This window comes from Portunus trituberculatus, chromosome 47, assembly GCF_017591435.1.
Source record: "Portunus trituberculatus isolate SZX2019 chromosome 47, ASM1759143v1, whole genome shotgun sequence".
NCBI lineage: Eukaryota > Metazoa > Arthropoda > Malacostraca > Decapoda > Portunidae > Portunus > Portunus trituberculatus.
The window spans coordinates 32,300,245-32,327,612 of NC_059301.1; the positions used below are offsets into that span (position 1 = coordinate 32,300,245).

The 27,368-nt window shown below is 39.1% G+C and overlaps 1 protein-coding gene across 2 annotated transcripts; it reads right to left on the reverse strand.

Moving 5' to 3' along the window:
- On the reverse strand, positions 1-27,264 carry LOC123498087 (39S ribosomal protein L14, mitochondrial-like). 2 transcript variants are annotated; one of them, XM_045245199.1, is made up of 3 exons: positions 27,101-27,264; positions 24,366-24,591; positions 1-365 (listed from the first exon to the last, which is right to left on the reverse strand). In XM_045245199.1, exons 2-3 carry the CDS (start codon positions 24,571-24,573, stop codon positions 112-114), a joined length of 462 nt encoding a protein of 153 aa, XP_045101134.1. In that variant the 5' UTR covers positions 24,574-24,591; positions 27,101-27,264; the 3' UTR covers positions 1-111. The 2 variants fall into 2 exon arrangements, with proteins under 2 accessions (XP_045101134.1, XP_045101133.1); XM_045245198.1 differs by having other exon boundaries at positions 26,553-27,151.
- Positions 27,265-27,368: the final 104 nt, after the last annotated feature.

The following is a 27,368-nucleotide window of genomic DNA, read 5'->3' on the forward strand; positions in this document are numbered from 1 at the left end:
TTTTTTTTCATTTACTATTGAATTTATTTACAATTTGTACAAATTATACTAGCTTATATGTAAATGAAACTATAATTTAACAATAGAAGACATTTGATGGGCTTCCACAATTTATATAAAACGTGTTGCAATTGATAATATTTTTGTATAATCTGCACCTTTTGGTCGTGACATATCTGTGAGTTTTTTACGGAGCATTGTTGGAATGGGTACATGTATCCTGGTGCCCAGTGGTGAACCATTCTCATCAATGAGCACAATGTTGTTGCTGTCAAATTTTGGCATGAGAGGCTTCTGGTCCTGGTGGCAGCCTGTTAGGATAGCTTGCTTCTTCTGACCCTTGATGGCAACTAGCACCTTGTCACCTGCAAACCATTATAAGAAAATTAAAGAATCCAAAAGATACTAGAGTAAAACGAATAATCTATACTTTATAATTACATTAGGAAAATTATACATACAACTTATTAGAATCAGGTCATATGTTTTGGTCACATCAATTCCTCCTCTCTAAAGGTGTCTGCACTATGCCTCGTGCCATGCTACATGACACAACATTATTGAAGGAGTTGTGGAGGTAAATGTCCACATTATAGTAGGGGATGCCCAGTGCATTGCGGGGCTAGCCATTAGCATCTAAACTACTGAAATGAGTTTAATCATACACTGACGCATTAGTCAACATGTTTTTTTTTTATAATATAGAGTTGAAAAGGAAGAGGGAAGAAAGTAGAAATAAAGAGGAAAAAGATATGAGAAAAATAAATAAAAAGTGTGTGTGTATATTTACCTAATTATACAGGATGTCCATAAAGTCTTTCCCTGATTAATAGAATTAATAACTAAAATTATTGTGGATATGACCATTCAACTTTCACATTCTGTTGAGCAGTTACTAGAATTTCTTTTGTTTGCCTAGACTAGATGCAACTGCGATCACTTCATCTGCAAGCTGAATCAAATATAGCGGAAATGGTGTTATTGCAGGAGAAAGCCCAGTGTGTGTTATGGAATCACAAAACAAGTTCAGAAATGAGTATCAACAAGACCCACTAAAAGTTAAAAGCATTAAAGACTAGTATTAAAATTTCACAGAGACTGGAAGTGTTTAAGACCATAATAGGTGCTGTAGACCACTGTTCTCCTAAATCTATTAATAGTGGTGTTCCTCAGGGTTCTGTCCTGTCACCCACTCTCTTTCTATTATTCACTACTGATCCTAACCAAACTTCTTGCCCTATCCACTCCTACACTGAAACCACCCTACATCTTTTCACATCCTTTCAGAGACGTCCAACCCTTCAGGAAGTCAACAGATCATGCAGGAATGCCACAGAATGCCTAACTTCAGATCTTTCTAAGATTTCTGATTGGAGCAGAGAAAATCTAGTAGTTTTCAATGCCTTAAAAACTCAATTCCACCATCTATCAACTCAACACAACCTTTCAGACAACTATTCCCCTCTTCTTTAATGACACTCAATTGTCTCTTATTTCTACACTGAATATCCTCGGTCTGTCCTTTACTCATAATCTTACTGGAAACTTCACATCTCATCTCTTGCTAAAACAGATTCTATGAAGTTAGGCAACCTGAGGCATCTCTGCCAGTTTTTCTCACCCCTCCAACTGCTTACTTTATTCACCCCTGTATGGAGTACTCATCGCATGTTTGAGGGGGGGGGGGTTCCACTCACACAGTTTTATTAAATAGGGTGGAATTAAAAGGTTTTCATCTCATCGATTCTCCTCCTCTGACTGACTGTTTTCAGCCTCTCTCACCAGCAAAATACTGCATCTCTTTCTATCTTTTATTGCTATTTTCATGCTAACTGTTCTACTGATCTTGCTAACTGGATGCCTCCCCTCCTCCTGCTGCCTCACTGCACAAGTCTTTCTTCTTCATCTCATCCCTGTTCTGTCCAACTCTCTAATGCAAGAGATAACCAGTACTCTCAATCATTCATACCTTTCATTGGTAAACTCTGGAACTCCCTATCTGCTTTTGTATTTCCACCTTCCTACGACTTGTCTTCTTTTAAGAAGGAAATATCCAGACATTTGCTCCCTAATTTTGGCTAACGCTTTTCTTTCCTCTAGAGAACCAGCACCCGTGTGTGCCTTTTTTTTTTTTTTTTTTTTTTTGCCCTTGGCTGGCCCTCTCTCCTACATATAATAATAAAAAAAAAGTTTGAATGATGCATCTGTTGATGCTGTGTGCAATGCCTTCCAGCACAGTCACCACGTTCACCAGACATTACCTCTCGATTTTTTCTTATGGGGTTATATGAAGGATAAAGTGTACAGTACACCAGTACCTAATGTTGAGACCTTAAAGCAAGGATAACAGCAGCTCTAGCAACAGTAACTATGGAGATGTTGGAGAATGCATTGACGTGAGACAGAATTTTGCTTAGACATACTCTGGGCAACAAAGGGGGCACATGTTGAAATTTATGAATAATGTAAAAAAAAAAACTTGTCATTGTTGTTGAAATTAAAGAAAACCGTATACCTCTACCTAACATGATTTGCATGTAATAAAGATCTGAAATCCAGGAAAGACTTTATGGACACCCTGTATATTACAGGCTTCAAGTGAGGCTCATAGTGACCTGCTTCCATATTTACTTCTATCCAACTTTTCCTTAAATTTATGCACACTTTTTCCTGCTACAATCTCTTCACTCAATCCATTCCAGATGTCCACCATCCTATGTGAAAAACTAAACTTTTTAATGTTCCTGAAACACTGACTTTTAACCGGTAAGAGGTCAACCACGTACATGTACGTGGAGTCTTTGCTTACTATGTGTGGTCAATCATGTACAAGTATGTTCACCCCTTTCTTGCTTTCTATGCATTTGAAATTCCCTCCAGCCTCAGTATCTATGTTCTCTGAAGTGTCTAGCATCTATCTATCAGCACAGTTTCCTGCCATTCTGGCATGGGTTAGTCATCTCCCTTCCCCACCCCTCCCTGCCACCCCACCCCGCCTTGATGTAACCAAAAAAATGGAGAGACTTGGTATTACTGTCATGAGTGTGATGTAGCTCTATGCATTGAGCCTTGCTTTGAAGAATATCACACCCTGCTGCAACCCTAAAAAGCTTAGATACTGAAGGAAAAAATAATAATAATTTATGGTAAACTGCTCCAATTTAGCAAATAATTTTTTACATTATATTTACAGTATTTACAAATATTTTTTATATTTTTCATTTCATAAAACATAGGTTTATTTATGAATATGTAAACATTATACACATGTCTCGTATGAGAAAAATATCTATAAAAAAAAAAAAAAAAAAAAAAAAAAAATCAGAACTCGTACCTCTGGCATCATCACAGAGCGAGCTGAATTTAAAGCTCCAGCAGGACATTTAAAAATGGCAATTTCAAACTTTAAACTCTTATTTTTACCTTTCTATGCCAATTTTGAGTTATATGGAATCAAAAAAGAAAATGCTGACCTGTTATGCCTACAGGTTAATGATCTTTCAGTGTCCTCTTGTTCATCTATCTTCATCCACCATTAGCGATACCAGATCTTTTCTATCTTTTCTATATGGCTTACCAACTTATACATCCTGTCTATCCTTCAAAACTGGTAGCTCCATTACCTTCAATCTTTCTTCATTGGGAAGATCCTATATTTCTGGCACTATCTTTGTAGCAGTCCTTTGGATTCTTTCCAGTTTCCTCATGTCCTTAATGTATGGTGACCGCACCACTGCTGCATATTCTAGTCTAGGTCTTATCATAGTGGTTATGATCTTTTCCATCATACTCCTATCCATGTAACTCAATGCAACACTGATACTTGTTGAGTGTCTTATATGTTGAGGCAAATAACCCATTTATGTGTCTTTATGGAGTCAGGGTGTCTTATATAATCACTCCCAAGTCATTCTCTTCTCTGTTTTTCATTATAACCTCTTATCCCATTTTGTATTCCCATGTAGGTCTTCTATTACTTTTACTTATTTCCATAATGTGGCATTTCCTGGTATTAAATTCTAATTTCCACTTTTGGCTCCATTCTAAGATTCTATCAATATCTTTCTGCAATTCCATTCATTACACCTTGTACCTTATTACTCTCAAGAGTTCTACATCATCTTCAAACAAATTTATGTAGCTACTGAAGCCCTCTTGTATATCATTAACATATATACTTGAGCCTTCCATCCCCTGAATCTCATGCACTTTATATTTCTGCCCAGAACCATGCCAAATCTGTTCTTCAACTTGCCACACTCTTTCATAAACAGAAAATGTCAAAATCTTTCAAACTCCAACTCCCCTCGAGACTTCTGGTATCTAGCCAAAAGCATCTCCAAAAACTTCACTTCTTCATCTTTCCTTCCTTTAATTCATCCTGATGGCACAACTGCCATCACGTCTGTCTCTAAGGCTCAACTCCTCTCTCAAACCTTTGCTAACAACTCCACCTTGGATAATTCAGGGTTTCTCCCTCCTTCTCCTCCTCCCTCTTGACTATTTCATACCTAAAATTAAAGTTCTTCGTAATGATGTTTTCCATGCCCTCGCTGACCTAAACCTTCGGAAGGCTTATGGACCCAGTGGGGACCCTCCAATTCTTCTCAAAAACTGTGCTTTCATGCTTGCACCTTGTCTAGCCAAACTCTTTCAACTATGTCTATCGACTTCTACCTTTCCTTCATGCTGGAAGTTTGCCTACATTCAGACTGTTCTTAAAAAAGGTGACTTCGAATCCTTCAAACTACCACCCTATGTTTTAATTTCTTGCTTATCTAAAGTTTTTTATCTATCCTCAATAGGAAGATTATTAAACATCTGTCACTTCACAATCTTCTCTCTGATCACCAGTATAGCTTCCGTCAAGGTGGCTCTACTGTGATCTCACTTTCCTTACTGAGTCTTGGTCATCTTTTACACATTTAAAGAAACTTTTGCTGTTGCATTAGACATATCAAAACCTTTTGATAGAATCTGGCACAAAGCTTTGATTTCAAAACTGCCTTCCTACAGTTTCTATCCTTCTCTGCAATTTTATCTCAAATTTCCTTTCTGACCATTCTATTACAGCCATGGTAGACAACCACTGTTCTTCTCCTAAATCTATTAACAGTGGTGTTCCTCAGGGTTCTGTCCTGTCACCCACTCTCTTTCTATTATTCATTAATGATCTTCTTAACCAAACTTCTTACTCTATCCACTCCTACGCTGATGATACCACCCAACATATTTCCATGTCCTTTCAGAGACGTCCAACCCTTCAGGAGGTCAACAGATCATGCAGGGATACCACAGAACACCTGACTTCTGATCTTTCTATGATTTCTGATTGGACCAGAGAAAACTTAGTAGTTTTCAATGCCTCAAAAATTAAATTCCTCCATCTATCAACTCGACACAATCTTCCAGACAACTATCCCCTCTCCTTCAATGACACTCAGCTCTCCCCATCTTCTACATTGAATATTCTTGGTCTGTCCTTTACTCATAATCTAAACTGAAAACTTCACATCTCATCTCTTGCTAAAACAGCTTCTATGAAGTTGAGCGTTCTGAGGCATCTCCACAAAGTTTTCTTGCCCCTCCAACTGGCACCTCTGTACAAGGGCTTTATCCATTCTTGTATGGAGTACTCTTCACATGTTTGGGGTGTTTCCACTCACACTCATCAACTCCTCTCCACTGACTGACTGACTGACTGACTGTTTTCAGTCTTTTTCTCACTGCCAGAATGTTACATCTCTTGCCATCTTTTGTTGCTATTTTCATGCTAACTGCTCTACTGATCTTGCTAACTGCATGCCTCCCCTTTTCATGCAGGCTCGCTGCAAAAGGCTTTGTTCTTCCTCTCGCCCTTATTATGTCGAACTCCCTAATACAAGAGTTAATCAGGTACTCTCAATCATTCATACCTTTCCCTGGTAAACTCTGGAACTCCCTGCCTGCTTCTGTATTTCCATCTTCCTGCGACTTGATTTCTGTTAAGATGGAGATTTCAGGACATTTGTCCCTGAATTCTGGATAACTCATATGAACTTTAAGTGAAGTGGCATCCTAGTGAGCCTTTTTTTTTCCAATTTTGATGCCCTTGGCCAGTTTCTCTTGCATGAAAAAAAAAAAAAAAACTTGGAATATAATTGGTGCCAGCACTGAACCCTGTGGTATGCCACTAATAACTGTGCTCCAACTTGATGGGGTGTCTCTTATCATTGTCCTCATTTTCCTTTCAATTAAGTAGTCTGTCATTCAGTTTAAGATACTTACCTGTATTCCTCCAATGTGTTCTATTTTCCATTGGAGTCTTCTATATGGTACTCTGTCAAAAGTATTTTTTAATATCTAAATTAACCATGTCAACTCATCCATCTCTCCCTTGTACATTATCTATTACACTTGTATAAAAGCTTAGTCAATTTCTTATGCATGATCTTCCTTTCCTAAAACCAAATTAGGAGTTATTTATCATTTCATTTTCCTCCAGATATTCTAACCATTTTTCTTTAATTACCATTTCACAGATGCAACACTAGTCAGTGACACTGGTCTTTAATTTAGGGGCTCAGTCTTTTTCCTCCTTTGTATATCAGGACTATATTTGCTCTTTTCCATTCCCTTGGTACTTTGTATATCAGGACTATATTTGCTCTTTTCCATTCCTTTGGTACTTTGTATATCAGGACTATATTTGCTCTTTTCCATTCCCTTGGTATCTTCCCTTCCATTAAAGAGCTGTTGATCAAATTCCAAATTGTTTCCCCCAGTTGTTCTCTACATTTTCTGTGCCCATCCTGACACTCCATCTGGCCCCATTGCCTTTTTTTACATCCACTTTTCTAGTAATTTGCAAATTTTTTGTTTATCCAACACATTTCTTAATTCTTCCTGCATCACTTGGTTGTTTGATTCTATGAAATCTCCTTTATTAAATACTGATTTAAAGTTCTCATTCATAAATTCCTCTTCACATCTCTTCACTACATATCTTGCAAAATTTCTCTCCTCCCTTTTTAATCTAACATATTCATTTCATGCCTCTTTATACTGCTTCCTATTTTTTTTATTTTCTGCATCTTTAATTTTTTCAAAACTGCATCCTTACACTTCTAAGCTTTTGCACATGTAAAATTATATAAAGTAGGTTTACTCTCTTTTATTCTGTATTCAGGAGCATATATCCTTACCCTCCCCTCTAGGAATATTTCATACTTCTCTTGGATTATCTTGCCTTGCTTGCATAGTTTCCTTCCAATCAATACTGCCAAAGTAATTTCTTAATCCTTCAAAATTTGTCTTGGCATGATTCAGTCTTTTATTTGTATCTCTCATTACACTTCAAAATTTCCTGATCCTCTAATTCAATTTCTAGAAACACATGATCCGCTTAACGAAGGTTTTTTTAGGAGCGTAACCCCTTCATTAAGCAGGGGTTGCCTGTATGTATGTATGTGTGTGTGTATATATATATATATATATATATATATATATATATATATATATATATATATATATATATATATATATATATATATATATATATATATATATATATATATATATATATATATATATATATATATATATATATATATATATATATATATATATATATATATATATGACACAACATGTGGGAGTATGGTGCAATGTGGCGAGGCGCTCCATTAGGACAAAAGTTGATCACTTATTCCCGCGTACATCGTCCAGTCTGACACGATAATATACCAAAGAAAAGTAAATTTTTCGATACCAGAAAGTTTTCTTTATTTCTTTTGTAGTAAAAGAATAAAACTGCAAAAAAAATAAATACATTTATTTTCACACAATAATATATGCATGTACAAAAAGGAATTTTGGGATTGGCGTAGGCTGGAGGTTGGTCCCTATCCCCCCTAATTCTTAAGTATCCTATAGGAAAAATTGCTTCACGATTCAAATTAAAGCGGATTCGACCAATGAAAAACTGCCCTAATCCCGTCAAATTGCAAGGATCCCATCTACAGTGGAGACTCAATATTTGAACGCCTTAATAGTCAAACTATTCAATACTCAAACGCAAAAGTTCAATTTAACCCGTAAAGTCCGACGCCTTAAATAGGGCTGCATTGCACACTTCCGACAGTCCTTAAATGGGGCAGCTACTTTGAGCGCTAATAAAAACCGCGCTAGCATTGGTAGCGCTGCTATATTTGGTCATGATGTATGCCTATGGTAGTACTGTCGGCTCCCAGGAAGCACACCGCTCTAGCCGGCTTTTTTTTTTTTTTTTTTTTTAAAGTGGGGTGAAGAGAGGAGGTAGCTAGCTGAAGAGAAAGTGGGTGGGAAGAGAAGGGGTGAAGGAAAGTAAGAGAGAGATAGATGGTGGGCTTGACCACCTTGCTAATTTTAGGCTCTAGCCAGCTAGTCTCCGCAAATTTCTGTGAGGTGCGTGAGCGTCGTGTCGGTGATAATTATTTACGTATTTACGTATTTACTTATTTAAGGAACTATTATTTACAACTATGGCTACTGGTGCTAAGAGGAAGCTAAAGTTTAGTGATAAAAGTGATAGACAAGGCGGGACAAGACGGAAAGTGCACAGGTTGGAGGTAGATCCCGACCCGCTATTGTGACAACATCGTCACCCACGCTTGATAAAACATACGTAACTATAATCAGCCAATATGAGTGAAAACACGAAAAACATGTGAAAACACATAAAAACATGAGCAGTGCCTTACATTATGTAAGAATACACATAAAACCACCTCCCCCGAGTTGCCGCTACCACAATCTTCTCCAATTATCGGTTATTATTCTGAGACAACCATAGTGAGTAGAGCAATAAAAACTTGTAGGATGATGCATTGTCATGTCTACTAACAGTAGATTTTTTTCCAGAGTAATTTATAAGAGTTGATTTTTTTATGATAATTGCGGTAATGGGAGGGTGCGAATTTTGCGGCCATCGGTCTTAGCAGGTTAATACTTGAAAATATTCTTGATAGTCGAACATCCACACACGTGATTGTAAACAAAGGCTCCCTGGCCTCTCCCTCTGCCCTCTGCCAGTTACGCTGCTGCCGTCATCAGAATAACATTTTCATGTTTTCTGTATGTAGTTTTTTTTATTTGTAAATTTACACTAACACCAAAAGCTTGTCGGTCGTAAAAATATCTGGTAATCGAATGGCCGCACACATGGTTGTAAACAAAGCTCTTTCCTCTCCCTCCCTGCCACCATCATTGTCCCATTCTGATACAAGTAATACTGGTATTCTGGTATACTGGGGATCCTCGCAATTCGACAGGGTTAGGACGATTTTACATCAGTCGAATCAGTGTTTATTCGAATTGTGAATAAATTTTTCCCATAAGATACCTAAGAATCAGGGGAGATAGGGACCAAACTCCAGCCTAGACCCCCCAAAACATCACTATAACCTCTAAAAAACACTAATCTAGACTAAATCAGTACAAGCAACCCCCGTTTAACGAACGGGTCACGTTCCTAAAAAAACATTCGTTAAGCGAATTTTCGTTATGCGTACCAATTATAACAAGTTTGACCCCTGACTTGAACTTCCATTGAGAGTAAACAAAGCGAGAGTGCATCATAGTACAGTAAAAGGTTTAATGAAAGTCAAAATTATGAAGTTAAACATTTAAGCAGTTTAATTTAAGACTAAGTCATTATAAAGTACACTAAAGTATGTATGTAAGTAACTTTATAATGCTGATGATCCCAAATTAATGAAGGGAGGGAGAGTGGAGCGGGAAAGACGCTAGCTGGCAACCTGTGGAATGCAAACAATGGGCGTATCATTGTACCGCATACAAAACTTATGTACCACATTTCCACAAGGCTTTCCATTTTATCCATTCCAGAGTCACAAGTTAAGTGGTTCTTTTAGCTTGCAAGGAAGATATTGTCTCACCAGCCTTCTTATTCTTAATTCAGTCTGCTGACTAGAAAATAGTAGAGACACTAGATGGAGTCAAGCCATGGTGGTGAGCAATACTATTAGTTTTCTCGCCTCTCTTGTGTCTGTGAATCACTGGTCAACAACAAATTTGTTGTCTGCGTTTTTTCAGGTGATTTAGACGGAATCTGATGCGCTGAATCCAAAAATCACATTGGTTTTGCTCAATCAGGTCAAGTTTTTAAGCAATGGCCACATGTCGTTTTCTTCGTTTTTGTTCACATGTACGCATGTGTGGAGCATTTTAGAAGAAGTTGGTGGGGGTAAAATGCCATGTCGAATAATTGTTTTGATTGGATATGATTATTTTAATGACAAGAAGTATTCAGGTCAGATAGTTCTGGGTGATTATGTCGAAAAGGGATCAGTTTGAAGTCATAAAACCTCGAAATCTTCCAAAAAATTGGTGCGGCAAAGTATAAAGTTGGTGGATCAAAACTAAGTTAAGTGTGTGTTTGCTCGAAAAAGGACTGGCCTGTGCGGGAGGAATTGGTGCCTTGCAAAGAAAGTAACGTCATCAACGATCCTCTGGTGGACAGAAACAGAATACTCTTCCCACCGCTGCACATCAAGCTCGGCTTAATCAAGCAGTTTACCAAGGCTCTGGACAAGGATGGTGACTGCTTCACTTACTTGTGCCAGGCTTTTCCAGGATTGACCATGGAGAAGTTGAAAGCTGGCATATTTGACGGTCCTCAGATCCGTCAGCTCATCAGAGATCCAGAGTTCGAAAACTCAATGAGCAGTGGAACTGGAAGCGTGGAAGGCATTTGTTCTGGTAGTGAAGAACTTTCTTGGCAACAATAAGGCCAGAAACTACGCAGAACTTGTCAACAACATGCTGACTGCTTTCAGAAACCTGGGCTGCAACATGAGCGTCAAGATGCACTACCTATTTTCACATATGGACCGGTTTCCTGAGAACCTGGGTTCAATGAGTGGCGAGCAGGGGAGAGATTCCATCAGGACATGAAAGAGATGGAGACCAGGTATCAGGGTCGCTGGGACGCAGTCATGATGGCTGACTACTGCTGGACTCTGAAGAGAGACCTCACTGCCGCTGAGCATTCCAGGAGTTCAAGAAAGCGGAAGTTCAAGCCCTGAAGTTTGAAAAATGGTGAAGCAACATGCAATTTACGTGTACTTACCTTTATCAATGCCCACCATTCAGTTTACAGTAATCGATGTTTCTATCAGGTAATCAATATATGTTGTTGGAAAAACATTTTTTTCTCTTAAAAACATAATTAGGATGATATGTCTTGACAAAAATCAGCTGATAATGCCACAATAGTGTAATCGATTTTATCTCAAGATCATATTTTTTTCAAATCAGCTTAGCACAAAAACCTGACCTGATGGAGAGAAACGGATGCCATTTCCTGATTCAGCAGTGCAAAAATACCCTAAATCAGTTGTAGAAATCTAGACAACATTCAAAAAGTGAAAAATTGTTGCCCAGTGTAATATTCAGCTTCACTTTGAGAGTATGAGACTTCCTTTTCTTCTTAGCAACACTAGGCAACATTGCAGGGTTGGTTGCAGGCCATTTTGGTGGCATGTTGAGCGTGAGATGACGAGCTGGTGCTGGACCATGTTTTTGTTTTGAACAAAGAGTGGGGAAGGATAGGGGAGTGAGTGGTACGCGTTTTGTCCATGAAATGTGCTGGTGTATTCAAAAGCCTGTCGGGTTGGAGTGAGTGGTACGCGTTTTGTCCATGAGATGCGCTGGTGTATTCAAAAGCCTGTCGGGTTGCGTGATTCGGTGGGGCTTTCAAACTTGGAAAAAATTACCTGGATAAAATTTCGTTAAAGCGAGTTTGGTGTTCGTTATACAAGCAGATGGTAGTAAATGGAAACATTCATTGTAGCGATATTTCGTTGTGTGAACGTTTGTTAAGCATGGGTTGCCTGTACTATTAAAGGTTTAATTTATATCTAACTTTCTTTTATTTAACACATTAGGGTGCTGTACAGTACATTTTTGGAAATAAAAACTTTTACATGATGTAGCAGTCTCGCAATACTTGTCCCTGTTCTTCCAAATTGTTGATCTACAGACACCCATTTGCACTGCAATGACACTGTGAGCTATACCTGCCTCACATTTTCTTATAAGCTCAAGCTTATCTTTGAAAGGCAGGAAATTGTGCTTCTTAGGGCTGGGGCTGAAGGTGGCTTTACACGGCATGGTCAAAGCAGCATGGAGGCAGGAAGTGAAATGGCGGAATGTGGCCTGCCTGAACAACGGCTGGGGCGAGAGTAAGGCTGAGGAAGCAACACAGGGTAGCGTCAGTTTACACTTTTGCCTGGCAGGCTGGCAGCAAATTTGGGATGGCGGCAAATTTGACCAGGTGGGTGGCGCAAAAGATATGAATATCAAACTGGCAAGTCAGTCGGTCGAACCTTGAGGATTAGATATTAATTAACTGAGTTCGAATTGGCGATAATTCCAACTGCAAACGGTCAAATCATGAGGATCCCCTGTACTGGATACTGGTGCACATCCCTAGTCCTGCTGCAGTCTTGAGAAAAACAACATTCTTCTGCATTCCTTTAGTATTTTTTTCATTTAAAAATTTATAATGAAAGGGGCTCATTAGTGGTGAAAATGAGGAATCTAGTGGGAGTGCAAGTGTTAGTAAGCCATAGCCCTCCACTAGTGGGTTCAAAGGAATCATACCAGAAGAAAAGTTACCAAGTCACTTTCATGGATAGTGACTGGTCCTCTGACGACTTCCCTACTCTTCTACATTATCCATCACCAGCCTTTACTTATGGTATGTGCAAATCAAAATTATAATAAGATAATCACATTGAAAATTTTATAAACTTGAGGTTTTGCTAAAATTAGAACGAATTACCTGATTTATAGGTATCAATAGTCAAACTTTTTGATACTCGAACAGCCATTTGGAACGAATTAAGTTCAAGTATTGAGTCTTCACTGTATACAGGTAACTCTTGATTTATGCGTGTTTGATTTACATGTTTTTATTATAACGTGACTGAAAAAATATTATAATTAATTTAATTTGTGTGATCGGTTTGCTTATATACGATTTGGCCAACTGCATTTTCAAACTGAGCGCCAGACAATTTCAAACTGCATGCCAGAGAGTTTCGCAGCTGGCCGATAGGTGGGAGCTCTGCTCTTCTCGTGCCTCATTTGCAGTCTGCCAGCATTGAGTACAGACGGAATCTCTTCAATCTGCCTATAATTCACCAAGATGGCCCCAAAACATCCTTCATCTTTTTCTGTATGTGGGGTTATTTTTGATAAGTGGATTTTTGATAAAGTGGTAAAACTTTGAGGAAGATGGTGACACTATGGTGTGAGTGGTGAGGGCAGTGATGCAGTGAGTGTTGTGTTTACGTATTCTTTGTTTTGTTGTTTTATCTTATTATTTCTTGCTTTTTCCCTTTACTTTAAATACACTTCTAGTATTTAGAATGGTAAATAATAAAAACATGTTAATTTAGCCAAATAAATACAGTATTTTGTACAAATTTTTTTGGATCACATCCCGCATCCCCCCTATTATCTATTGTTTCTTATGAGAATTATATGTTTGTTTACGCGAATTTTGACAATGCCTCTTGGAACGCATCTATCATGTAAATCGAGAGTTATCAGTATATATATAGAGGCAACCCCCACTTAACGAAAGCATAACATCGTTAAGCGAAACTTCGTTAAGCAAACTGATTAAAATTAGTTTAACTCCTGACTTGAACTTCCATTGAGAGTAAACAAAGCGAGAGTGCATCATAGTACAGTGAAAGGTTTAATGAAAGTCAAAATTATGAAGTTAAACATTTAGGCAGTTTAATTTAAGTCATTATAATGTACAGTAATACTCCGCTTAACGAACGTTCGTTTAACGAATTTCCGTTTTAACGTACTATATAAAGTTAGCCCAAAAATCTGCATAACATACAACCACATCCGTTTTAGCGAATTTTCTGGGTTTGAATTTGCGGGGTGAGGGACCGAATGTGGTAGTTTCGTTGTAATTGGCTGGCATCTGGAGCTGGATCCAAGATTCTTTAACAACGTCAGAGCAACCTCTTGCAGCGAAATGGCATCCATGAACGCTTGGAGGGACGGTGATAAGGTTGCTTTCAGGTTGCTCTGAGGTTGCTGGGAACACCACTTCTGGAGGTGGTGTTACTGTCTTGTATATGCATTTATGTTCACAAAACAACATTTCTATTAGCTTTTTACAAACCTTGCCCTAAGAAAGGATCGTTTTGTAATGTATAAAGTGAAATCTTACATGGAATACCAAAAAATAAAGCAGAGATGAGATGAGCCACAGACGAAGCAGGAGACTCGCGGCCACTCGGCCGCTTCTTCTTCTTGTGACCCTTTTAGCCTGCATGTTGTCTTTCCCCATGATATTTGTTTCCATTCCTCTATTGCCTGCTATAATGGATATCATATCTTAGTATTCATATACACTCATGCCATGAGGATAACCTTGACTCCTTGGAACTGAGTGATCGTGAATTACTAATGAAATACTGCAGTATTTCATTAATAATTCACTGTCACTCAGTGCCACAGAGTCGAGGTTATCCTCATGGCATGAGCGTATATGAATACAGTAAAGTCCCGGGTTACGTCGGTCTCGAGTTACGTCAAACTCGTAGTTACGTCAGTCCACTATAAGGCAATTTAAGATAAAAAAAAATAAAAAATTTATAAATTGTAAAGTGCGGGATTTATTGTTATTGTTGGTGGTTGCCCGCCACACCGCCCGCCTCACGCTTGAATACAATAACACCCTGCCTCAGTTCCACCACACCATCGCCCCTGGCAAGAGTGTTATCCTACTTCTGCTTTTACTGACTCAAGTTCTTAGTATCTTGCTCAATGGCACCAAAGAGAAAACTTCTTAGTGACAGCAGTGATGCTAAGAAAAGGAAAACCATTATGCTACAAGAAAAAGAGGACATAATTAAAAGACATGAGAAGGGAGGCAGCAGCTGTGTGTGAGGGAGGGAAGAAGAAAATGAGAAGCCCATTACCATGACAACGGGGAGGTTGACGACCTTGAGGGCTCGTGCACCGACCATCACAACAATAACAACTCCGGAGCCTTCGCCTGGGCCACACGACACTCGCAGCTGACTTGCACCGTCTGCGCCTGTCTGCTGATCCCTATTACCCTTTCCTATTGCATTTCCTGTCCCGCTGCCCACGCTTCTACTCCCACCGCACTGCACTACGCTCCCAGCTGTCCGCCCTGTGGGCATCACAACATTCGACCTGCCCACCCTCCTGGCGGCCTCAGACGTCCACCCCTCTCGGCAACCTGCAGTCCTTCGCGTTCGTGGCCCTAATCAACAACAAAAACAAGCTTGCGTTTCATATTCCTACATAGTTGTAAATAATATAACAATATAACCTTTAACTTACCTGAATGACCATAAACAATGATTGGTTGAAAACTCGATAATATGCTTTGAAATGTACGAAAACTCGAGTTACGTACAAAATCGACTTACGTCATGTTTCAGGAACGTAACTCTGACGTAAACTGAGACCTTACTGTACTAAGATATGATATCCATTATAGCAGGCAATAGAGGAATGGAAACAAATATCATGGGGAAAGACAACACGCAGGCTAAAAGGGTCACAAGAAGAAGAAGCGGCCGAGTCGCCGCAAGTCTCCCGCTTCGTCTGTAGCTCATCTCATCGCTGCTTTATTTTTTGGTATTCCATGTAAGATTTCACTTTATGCATTACAAAGCAATCCTTTCTCAGGGGCAAGGTTTGTAAAAAGCTAATAAAAATGTTGTTTTGTGAACATAAATGCGAGAATGTGAGAGAATTTGTACGTAGCTCCTCTAACTTCCAATGACTCATATGACATCATAAAAGTAGTGGTAAACCGGTGGCCCAATATCCGAAACTTATAATTTTTTTTTTTTTTAACCCATGTGGTATGTTGGGGACCAGCCCAGAACGCATCCCCCCCTATTTCCATTATTTCCTATGGGAAAATTACATCCGCTTAACGAATTTTCGCTCTACGAACAGCTTTGACACCCCGTATCCTGTTCGTTAAGCGGAGTATTACTGTACACTAATGTACGTAACTTTATAATGTTGATGATCTTACATTTATGAAGAGAGGGAGAGTGAAACGGGAAAGACACTAACTGGCAACCCGTGGAATGTAAACAAAGGGCGCATCTTTGTACCACATACAAAACTTATGTACCACATTTCCACAAGGCTTTCCATTTTATCCATTGTAGAGTCATGAGTTCAGGTGGTTCTTTTAGCTTGCAAGGAAGATATGGTCTCACCAGCCTTCTTAATAGAGTCTGCTGACTTGAAAATAGTAGAGACAGTAGATGGAGTCAAGATGGTGGCGATCAATGCTATTAGTTTTCTGGCCTCTCTCGTGTCTGTGAATAATATCCAGCTTCACTTCGAGAGTAAGAGACTTCCTGGTCTTAGCAACGCTAGGTGACATTGCAGAGCGTTTTTATAGTAAGTTGAGCGAAGGAAGACGACCTGCTACTGACGCTGTTATTGTTTTGAACAGGGGGAGTGAGTGGTGCGCGTGTTGTACACAAGAGGCGATGGTGTATTCAAAAGCCTGTTGGCTTGCGTGATACAACGGTGCTTTCAAACTTGGAAAAAAATACCTGGATAAAACTTCGTTAAAGCGAGTTTGGTGTTCGTTAAACAAGCAGATGGTAGTAAAATGAAACCTTCGTTGTAGCGAAATTTCGTTGTGTGAACCTTCATTAAGTGGGGTTGCCTGTGTGTGTGTGTGTATGTGTGTATATATATATATATATATATATATATATATATATATATATATATATATATATATATATATATATATATATATATATACACGGGATCCTCGTGATTCGATCGTTCGCAGTTCAAATTATCGCTAATTCGAACTCAGTTAACTAATACCCAATCCTCAAGGTTCAACTGACTAACTTGCCAATTTGACATTCATATCTCACGCACCACCCACCCGATAAAAATCCGCCGCCACCCCAAATTCGCTGCAAACTTGCCAGGTAGAAGCATAAACCGATGCTACCCTGTGTTGTCACTTAGTCCGGGAGCACACGAGCCACTCTGCAGCGCCACAGCGAAGCACCACGGCATAGCGGGGATGTGGCTTCCTATAGGTTTCCATTGTTTTGTGGCTTTCCCGTGCACACGAGTGTCTGTGGTCAACGGATGTAGCGGGCTGTCGCTGATCCCCGCCACGGTGTGGCACGTTTTGATCACAAAGACCCGCGCACATGAGCCACACCACAAAACCACATGCTGCCAGCCTGCCACTGTAAGTCAGTCTGCACTTGCTTGAGGACCGAGTGACACGTGTTTTTTTTATTTGCTACCATGAATACACTCGACGTTGATCGGTTTATAATAGAAATTGAAGATAGTCCATGCTGAAAATGTGGTCTCGAAGGGGACGGGGCGTGGCTCAGAAAACGTGCCACAGCGAAGCTAAACACTGTGGCAACCACAGAGTGGCTCATATGCTCCCAACACACCACGCTGAAGCGCCACACCGTGGCAACCACAGAGTGGCTCATGTGCTCCCAGCCTAAGGCAGCGTCACACTAGCACTTTTCCGTCAACTTTTTCAGTCAACTTTCTGAAAACTGTCAACTTTTGTCGACGCTGGTCGTCACACAAGCTCGCTTCCGCCTTTGTCACGTTTGTCAAATGTAAACAAACATGGCGGCCTCTTCACCCCCAGAAAGCCATTGCTATTTTTGGCCTTTAATGATCTCTATGAGAAACTCTTTAGACAGCTATGTCCACTCTTAAACAACAGAGCTGCTCATTTTGGCCAGTTGTTGCTTGGAAGTTCTGCCTTGAAATATGACAGTCCCAGACAAATGTAAACAAACAACTGAACTACTTTTCACTGTTAGGCTAGGACATATATATATATATATATATATATATATATATATATATATATATATATATATATATATATATACAAACATATTTACATCTACTTATCAAGATTCTATTGATTTGAGACTATAGCATCATTTCTATTATCAAAAAAATTAATTTTATTATAAAAGTGTTAACCCTTATGTTCCGGTGATTAAATTATTTTCCAATATCCCATGACAGGTAAAAATGGTAAACCTAGAAATTGTCAGAAGACTGTTTGAATACTAATAATTATTTTCTCTTTGTTATTCTGAATACAATGATGTACTTTCTAGCTCGATGTGACCTCTGAAAGTTTACTTATTACTTTATCAAGGATTCCTCCTCCGCCTGACACACAAGAAAGCGCTGCACACACACACACACACACTCTCTCTCTCTCATCTTGGAAGAGAAACTGTACACTTCCAATGAGAGAGAGAGAGAGAGAGAGAGAGAGAGAGAGAGAGAGAGAGAGAGAGAGAGAGAGAGAGAGAGAGAGAGAGAGAGAGAGAGAGTATTCTTTCACCCCTTTTCATATCGTTTCAAGCAAATAACATGAAGGTATCATCTCTCTCACTCACACACACACACACACACACACACACTCTCTCTCTCTCACACACACACACACAGTCCTACCCGAAGATCGGTCTAAGAGCTCTGACTCAGCTCGCTCTGTAATGGGGAAGACTGTCTGGGTGACAATTACACACACACACACACACACACACACACACACACACACACACACACACACACACACACACACACACACACACACAGCTGCGCCACTGCTGAGTGAGGGAGTCCTGAAGACAGCTCGTTTTCAACTGAGGACGTGGGAAAAGGAGCAATTACCTATAGTGTTTACAGGGCCCGGGTATCTCTATAGGGTGTAATTAGTGTCCTGTCGGTGTCCTGCTCTGAAAAAGTGCAGAAAATAGTCCATTTTCAAATGAAAATGGAAAATAGTCCCTAACCAGAGTTTCGACAATTATGTTTTGGGTGAAACAGCTGGCGGTAACATGACGTAGACACCTAGAAGCAAGAGGGATTTTGAGGGATTTGTGACCACTCCAAGTGGATTAAACAAATTGGACATGGATTCAAGAATTCAAGCCTTAGAGAGTAAGTTTGTCAATATTAGATCTATAGAAGAGAAGTTAGATAGAGTTATAGCGTAAAATGATACCTTCAAAAAAGAAATGTACATGCTAACGAAAGAGAACAAGGAATTACTGAAGAAAGTGGAAATGGAAAAAGAAAAGCAGCATCTAAGAAAACAATGTGATGAAATGAAGGCTAAACTACTTGAAATGGAAAAGAAAATATCCGAAGGTGACTTAGGGAAGGAGGAGTGCCTCAACCTAATTGATACTAGAATGAAGGAAGTGAAACATGAAAACAAAGAAGTACAGAAGTCCTTCAAAGAGATAATGAAAAAGCAAGAAGAAAATAAAGTGATTACACAGAGTGAAATGGTTAAGGTTTTGAAGGAAAATGAGTATGTGGTGAGAGATATTGCTGAAAAGAAAAAATGTGTGATCATAACAGGTTTAAAAGAGGAAATTAACAGGAATTGGCAAGATAGGAGGGATAAGGAAAATGACATGATAAAGTTTTTACTGAATAAGATCTCCGAGGAGGACGAATGCCTATATGCTGAAATAGAGGAAAGTGTGAGACTATGAGCTTATGAAGAAGGCAAGAGTAGACCATTAAAATTGAAATTAAAGTCTCAGGTGGCAGCTGAGGCCTTACTGAAGAGGGCCTGGAAACTTAAAGACTACGAGGAAACCAAAACAATTTACATAAGAAATATGACACAGGAAGAAAGAATGAAAATGAGAGAGCTTGTAACTGAAGTGAGAGAGAAGAATGAGGAAAGAACCGAGGAGGAGTTTTTTTTGAGGATGAGAAATGGGAGGCTGAAGAAGTGGTGGATAAAACAGACAGAATAGACAGTACACAGACTGAAACATGGAAGAAAGAGATTAGGAATGGAATTCAAGTGACATACACGAATATAGATGGATTTCTGTCTAAAAGGCTAGAATGTATGGATTACCTAAGAAACAGTGAACCGGACATAATGTGTGTGGTGGAAACAAAGTTAAGGCCCGAAATAAAGCTAGATTGGTTTGATGTAAAACACTACAAAGTATGGAGAAATGATAGAAAGAATAAAGGAGGTGGTGGTATAATGGTTTTTACTAAAAAGATCTGATAGTGAAGGAGGTGAACTTTAGTAAGGGAAATGAGGAAGTGATAAGTATGCTTATAACAGATGGTAAGAGGGACATTAATATTATAACAGTATACATATCACCCAGAACCAGTGCTTGGAATTATGAATAGTATCAAGAGGTGATGAGAAATACTCTAGACAGAATAAAACAGGAACTCACCAGAAAGGATAGAATGATGATAGTCGGGGACTTTAACTGTAAGGAAATAGTGTGGGAAGACTATGAAGTGGTGAGTGGGCAGAGGAATTGTTAAACGTAGCAACAAATAACTTGATGACACAGTGGGTGAGATCACTAACAAGGTGCAGGGGACAGGATGTTGCAGCAAGGTTGGATTTGGTATTCACCAGGGGCATCTCCCTAAAAGAGGAAATTGAACATGAATGTCCCTTGGGGAAAAGTGCCCATGATGTCCTAGGATTTGAGCTGGATACAGAATCAAGCATGGAAAAGAGTGTGGAGTACAAGGAGGAAAAACTAAATTATGTCAGGGCAAATTACAACCATATAAGAGAGTTCTTTAATGAAATTGACTGGTCTGTGGTGTACCAGGAAGTGGATATGCAATTGAAATATGATAAATTTATGGATTTATATAACTGTGCTGTGAAGAAGTTTGTGCCATATCACAGAATGAGGACTTTAAATAATAAACAGTGGTTTAATAGAAATTGTGAAGAAGCAAAAAAGAACAAAGAAAAGGCATGGAAGAAACTTAAGAAAAACAGTGAAGTATTATCAAGAGAAGTCTACAAAACAGCAAGGAATAGATATGTTGAAGTAAGGAGAACAGCACAAAAGGAATATGAACAGAGAGTGGTGGAAAACTGTGATAGTGACCCTAAAATGTTTTACAAATTCATAAATGGAAAATTAAATAAAAGGGAGGCAATAGAAAAAGTAAAAGTTGGGGAAGAAGTATATGAGGATGCTAGAGATATAGCTGAAATATTGAACAACAACTTTTGCAAAGTGTTTACAAAGGAGGAGCATTTTATGGGAGGAAGGACTACGGAAATAAAGCAAATGCACGACATCATGGTTACTAAAGAAGATATAAGGAAAATTATAAGTAACTTGGATATTAATAAATCAATGGGGCCTGATGGCATATCTGGGAGGTTGCTGAAAGAATGTAAAGATCAATTGTTGAACCCCATATTTGATATTGTGGAAACCTCCATACGAACAGGAATAGTCCCGAAAGAGTGGAAAAGAGCTGACATTGTGCCTATATATAAGAATGGAAGTAGAATGGAACCGTTAAATTACAGACCAGTATCGTTGACTAGTATATTGTGCAAGGTATGTGAAGAAGTAATTAAAGCAAAGTGGAGTGAGTATCTAGAAAGTGAAAACATTCTGAGTGAAAGGCAGTTTGGTTTCAGAAAAGGAAGATCGTGTATCCAATTTATTATGTTTTTATTCAAGAGTGACTGACATACTACAACATAGAGAGGGATGGGTGGATGCTATTTACCTGGACTTGAGAAAGGCCTTTGATAAAGTGCCACACAATAGACTGATGTGGAAACTAAAGAAGATTGGAGGAGTAAGTGATAAACTAGCAAAATGGATGGAAAATTACTTAGTGGGAAGAGAAATGCGAACAGTGGTGAAAGGAAAGAAGTCAGAGTGGAAAAAGGTAACCAGTGGAGTTCCACAAGGGTCAGTGCTTGGTCCCATCATGTTTTTGATTTATGTTAATGATATGCCAGTAGGAATAGACAGTTACATGAATATGTTCGCAGACGATACTAAAATTATGAGGAGAGTAAAGAATGTGGAAGATTGTAACAAGTTACAGGAAGATCTTGATAAAATATATGAGTGGAGTAAAGAGTGGCAGATGGAATTTAATATAAACAAGAGCCATGTTATGAAAATGGGAAGTAGATACAGACCAAACAAGGATTACAGGCTGGGAGATGAGAAAATTGAAGAGACCAATGAGGAGAAAGACTTAGGAGTAACTGTGCAAAACACTCTGTCACCGGAGAAACACATAAACAAGATATTTGGGAAAACATATAATATGCTTCAAAATATTGGTCTTGCATTCCACTACCTAGATGAAGGAATGATGAAGAAGATACTATGCACTTTAATAAGACCCCAGTTAGAATATGCAGCTTGCGTCTGGTCACCACACATGAAGAAAAATGTGAAGGTGGAAAGGGTACAGAGGCTGGCAACAAGGATGGTACCAGGATTCAAGGAGTTAGACTATGAGGAAAGACTGAGGGAGCTGGGGCTGACCACATTAGAAGAGAGAAGAACAAGGGGTGACATGATAACTATGAATAAATTGGTGAACAAGATTGACAATTGGACAGAGAATTGATAAAGGTGACCACAAGTAATCATCTCCGAGGACATGGAAAAAAAACTAATAAAAGACATCTGTCTAAATGACGTGAGAAAGTACAGTTTCCCGCATCGTAGTATTGATAAGAGGAATAAACTGAGCAGTGATGTCGTTGACGCAGTGTGTCAATCAGATGAGAGAGAGATATGACAGGAGTAGACAAGGAGACAGGACACGGAGAGAATAGCTCGGGCCCTGTAATACACAAATAGGTAAATACACATAGGTACACACACACACACACACACACACACACACACACACACACACACACACACACACACACACACACACACACACACACATGCCCCAACCTGTTCGGTTTGATCTCTCTCTCTCTCTCTCTCTCTCTCTCTCTCAGAAGAGTTACCTTCTACCATTTTATTATAGTCGAAGATAATAAAAAAATTAACATGAAAGAATGGTAATATTTTATTCACTGCTGAACAAATTTAGCGTATGTTTCAACTTCTCCTACAAGGAGATTGTCAGGGGAACCATGAGGAAGATAGTCATCAAGCAAGGACGAAGGGTGTCCCTTCGCTCTTATTAGGGTGCTTTCGATACGGCGGGTAGCTGGGGTTGCCAAGTGTCGCCCTCAGAATGGGAGAATAGCTTAGTTACCCATAAATATACAGAGCTAGTGGCAACACTATGGGTGGAAAAAGAAGCCAGATACTTCCACTCGCCATCTGACTTGAGAAACCGCGCATGGAGCTCAAACATGAGGCACGAAAATTCTTGATTATGGGAACGATCGTCGTCGCTACGGACGCACTGATGCAATCGTTCATATACGATCGCCGGAATATAAGGGTTAATTAGAAACCATAGATCTTAACTTGACTAAATATTGACGCTAGAGGAAAACGTGCGTTTCGTCTGATTCAAGACGACGGAAAGCCACATCCAGCCCCACCCCTAAGAAGCACAATTTCCTTGAACTTATAAGAAAGTGTGAGGCAGGTATAGTTCATAGTGTCATTGCGGTGCAAATGGGTGCCCCTAGATCAAGAGTATCAACAATTTGGAAGAACAAGGATAAGTACCGCAAGACTGCTGCAATTGTTTTTATTTCCAAACATTTACTGTACAGCATCCTAATATGTTTAATAAAAAAAGTTAGATATAAATGAAGCCTTTAATAGTACTGATTTAGTCTAAGTTAGTGTTTTTTAGAGTTTATAGTGATGTTTTGCAGGGCCTAGGCTGGAGGTTAGTCCCTATCCCCTCTAATTCTTAAGTATCTTATGGGAAAAATTGCTTCACAATTTGATTAAACGCTGATTCAACCGATGAAACACAGCCCAAACCCTGTCGAATTGCAAGGATCTCCTGTAAATATATATACATACATATATATATATATATATATATATATATATATATATATATATAGAGAGAGAGAGAGAGAGAGAGAGAGAGAGAGAGAGAGAGAGAGAGAGAGAGAGAGAGAGAGAGAGAGAGAGAGAGAGCAGTGCCCTCCTTTCTTGTCAGAATCTAACTGATGTGCGTCATGCTGCATATCACCTGGCATGAAATGCCCACAGACTAGACTTAGCTGTGATGCATGACATGCTGCCTGGCTTACTCTATATATGTATGGTAAAACTCACACTAAAATGAGTCCAAACTTTCAATGAGAGAGAGAGAGAGAGAGAGAGAGAGAGAGAGAGAGAGAGAGAGAGAGAGAGAGAGAGAGAGAGAGAGAGTTAAAAATAACCCAGGAAAGAACAGCTGACATAATTAAAAAGTACTTGTGCTTTCTCTATACATAAGAAGAATATGACTACCATTCATAACAAAAGAAATGCAATATATTTTTTTACCTGTGACCCCAATACTCTTCTTGTTATATATGTGTATACACTTCGGTGGCCTTCCCTCCAGCATAGCAGACTTTCCCAGTGCACTGTTATCAACTACTCTGAGTCTTGCCATCTTCCGTATCTCATGCACCGGAGGACTGGTGTGGAGCCTTGCCACACTGCCCACTCTTGCCTGCACTGCCCATAGTCTTGAGGGTAATATATTCATTGTAGATCTTGCAATTAGCTGAAAATTTTCAGAATTTTCATCAGAAGGCTATATTCAACAGTGTTTCAATAAATTTAGTATAAGAACAAGGTAAATAAAAACTTCAATAGAAGCTTAATAATGGTGATAAGTATATGAGTATTTCCTCTATAATGGCTAAAAAAAATATAAAAATTACGTTTCAGTTAAGTGTGTTTAGAAGTATAAAGGTGGGAGTGCATCAAATCTTGTCACATACATTGCAGAAGAGGTCAGAAATCAACAAAATCACAACAAAAATAAATGAAAATACATAAATTACACCTTTGACAGTGGCAGCAGCAGTGGCTACAATAAGCATTGTTCTGCTGTTGGTGAGCTGCATTGCCAACAATCGAGCATTACTAACCAAACCAAAGCCCTCATAGCCAGGGGGGCTGTGCCCCTCATGAAGGTTATTAACTAAAGCCAACATTATAACCTCAATTTAATGGTTTCCCACCTAAAAACCTTGATTTCCCACAGGTCCCCCAAGATCAATGAGGATGAGAGGCATAAGTTGAAAAGTCATAACTTCAAAAACTATCCATTTGTGATAGAAATTAAGTAGAAAATCAATCAATTCACTACAAGCCTCACCATAAACACATAAGCTATGTCAGAAAATCATTGGTTGGGTGAAACTATAAATTGCTTCCTCCATTAAAAATTTTCAGATGAAACTACATTTTTCTGGTAGATTTTCATGTGCTTTGAATGAATCTAGTAACTATTTTCACCACAAATCAAGTTTTCTTTTTATAACTACCTAAATACACACATACAAAGAAACACCACAATCTACTACAAAAAATGTAGTTTCGTCCTCATGTATGACAATGAAAGAAACGGACCTTATCTAAACTTAACCTAACCAAACATAACTAAACCTAACCTAACCAAATTTAACTAAATCTAACCAAACCTACCTTACCTTAACAAAAATAGATCAAAATTAATAACTTAGGAACGAACAATTTGCGACAGTAAAGAGAAACACCAATGCATTACATATTGTAAGAAAGGTCTATGAACTCAGCTGTTTAAAATCAACTACGATGACAATGACTTAGTTATTTTTAAAGAGAGTTGTTTGGGGAGTCAATGTCATGGACAATGATGGAGGGCACTTTTCTACCCAAAATGAGAAGTCCATAGATATCAACAACCGAACTACACTACTTATATCCGTCCTCTATTCAAATTTAGCTCAGTAGTGTGGAACACAGGCTATATTGGTGACATTAAGCTACTAGAGTCAGTACTGCAAAGGTGGACCAGGAATATTGTTGGCCTGGAGAACTTGTCCTATGCAGAAAGACACTCTGCACTTGATTTTTTCCTGTTCATAGGAGGTTACTGAGAGTTGATTTGATTGACCGTTGGAAGAATATGAATAGTGTTGTTCCCTTTGACTCATCTAGATTATTTCATCATTCTCCAGTTGTGGGTACAAGGGGGTCATAACTACAAGCCTGCCCATGTTTGTTATTCCCTTAAGTGCCAGTGCCGTTTCTTTTCATTCCGTGTTATTGTCTCTTGGAAATTGGAATTCTCTTCTCTCTGCAGTTGTTGAGCTGAGAAACCTTGGTATTTTCAAGGCTACACTAAGTTTTTTTTTTTTTTTCCACAAGCTTTACGACTGTTTTCCCTGATTATGCAAAATGAACTATCAATGCACTTCCAGCCTACCTCTTATTTGGCTACGTTCTGGTATTTGAAAAGTCTGGATAGCCTGAGACCTTTCGGCTCTTTACTTGATGGTTTACTTAAGCATGGTTCATAGGGAAAAGCCATCCAGGTATGAACATAGAATATTCTATCAATTTAGAGTTTAGGCATAATTGACCGGTTATTCCATTATTAACAAAACATTACCCAAATTGGCTTTCCCTGTCACTATAAATACTGTTTGTAACAGATAATAAGAAAGACAATGGATATAATGAGTAAACACAAACTTGTCACTCGTGGCAACAGCTGATCCACACGCCCGGCGGCCCGGTTGTAGTTGTGTGACCGACTGGCGCCTGCGAGAGCCGTCAGCCGAGCACAGTGCTTCCATGAGTTGATGAAATCTTACCCTACATTTTTGTCGATTTTACCCTAGATTCGAGGTTTACCCTAGATTGTCGAAGTAGAAAGTGTCACTTATTCGCAGGTAACATCGTTAAATGGGAAAGATTGTAGGCACCAATCGAGAAGTTAGCAACACCCTCCTTCTCCACCTCTCAAATAACCACCAATACCATCACAGTGGAACAGTGTAACATCATCACCCTCATCACCAGCATTATCATCATCAACATCACTGGCATCATCATCAACGGCCTCATTATCATCCTCATCACCCAGCACACTGTCACCTACCGACATGTCAACACCCACCCGACATGCCACACACATACGAAGCTCGCCTCATCAGCACACACGCCACATACCACAAAACTCCAGACAACACACACAGCTGCATGACCCTCGTCATAACAATATATATAAAACAAATTACCTTATAGAATGGAAATGAAGTTATTCCTTATGATTATGGGAAGAGGCCACCTTCACGTAGATTCTAGCTGGTATACAGTTTTAAAATAGCACTACAGCCACTACTGCCACTCTTCTGTGTGGACTCGTCTTCGCAAGTGACTGCCTCTGTGTGTGAACTGTGATCTAACCGTCCGAAGGTCCAAAACGTGTACGCGTAGTAGACGGGTGAGTGGAGACTGGGGAGAAAGGGAATGGGGTGGGGAGGTGAAGGGATGATACAAGTCACG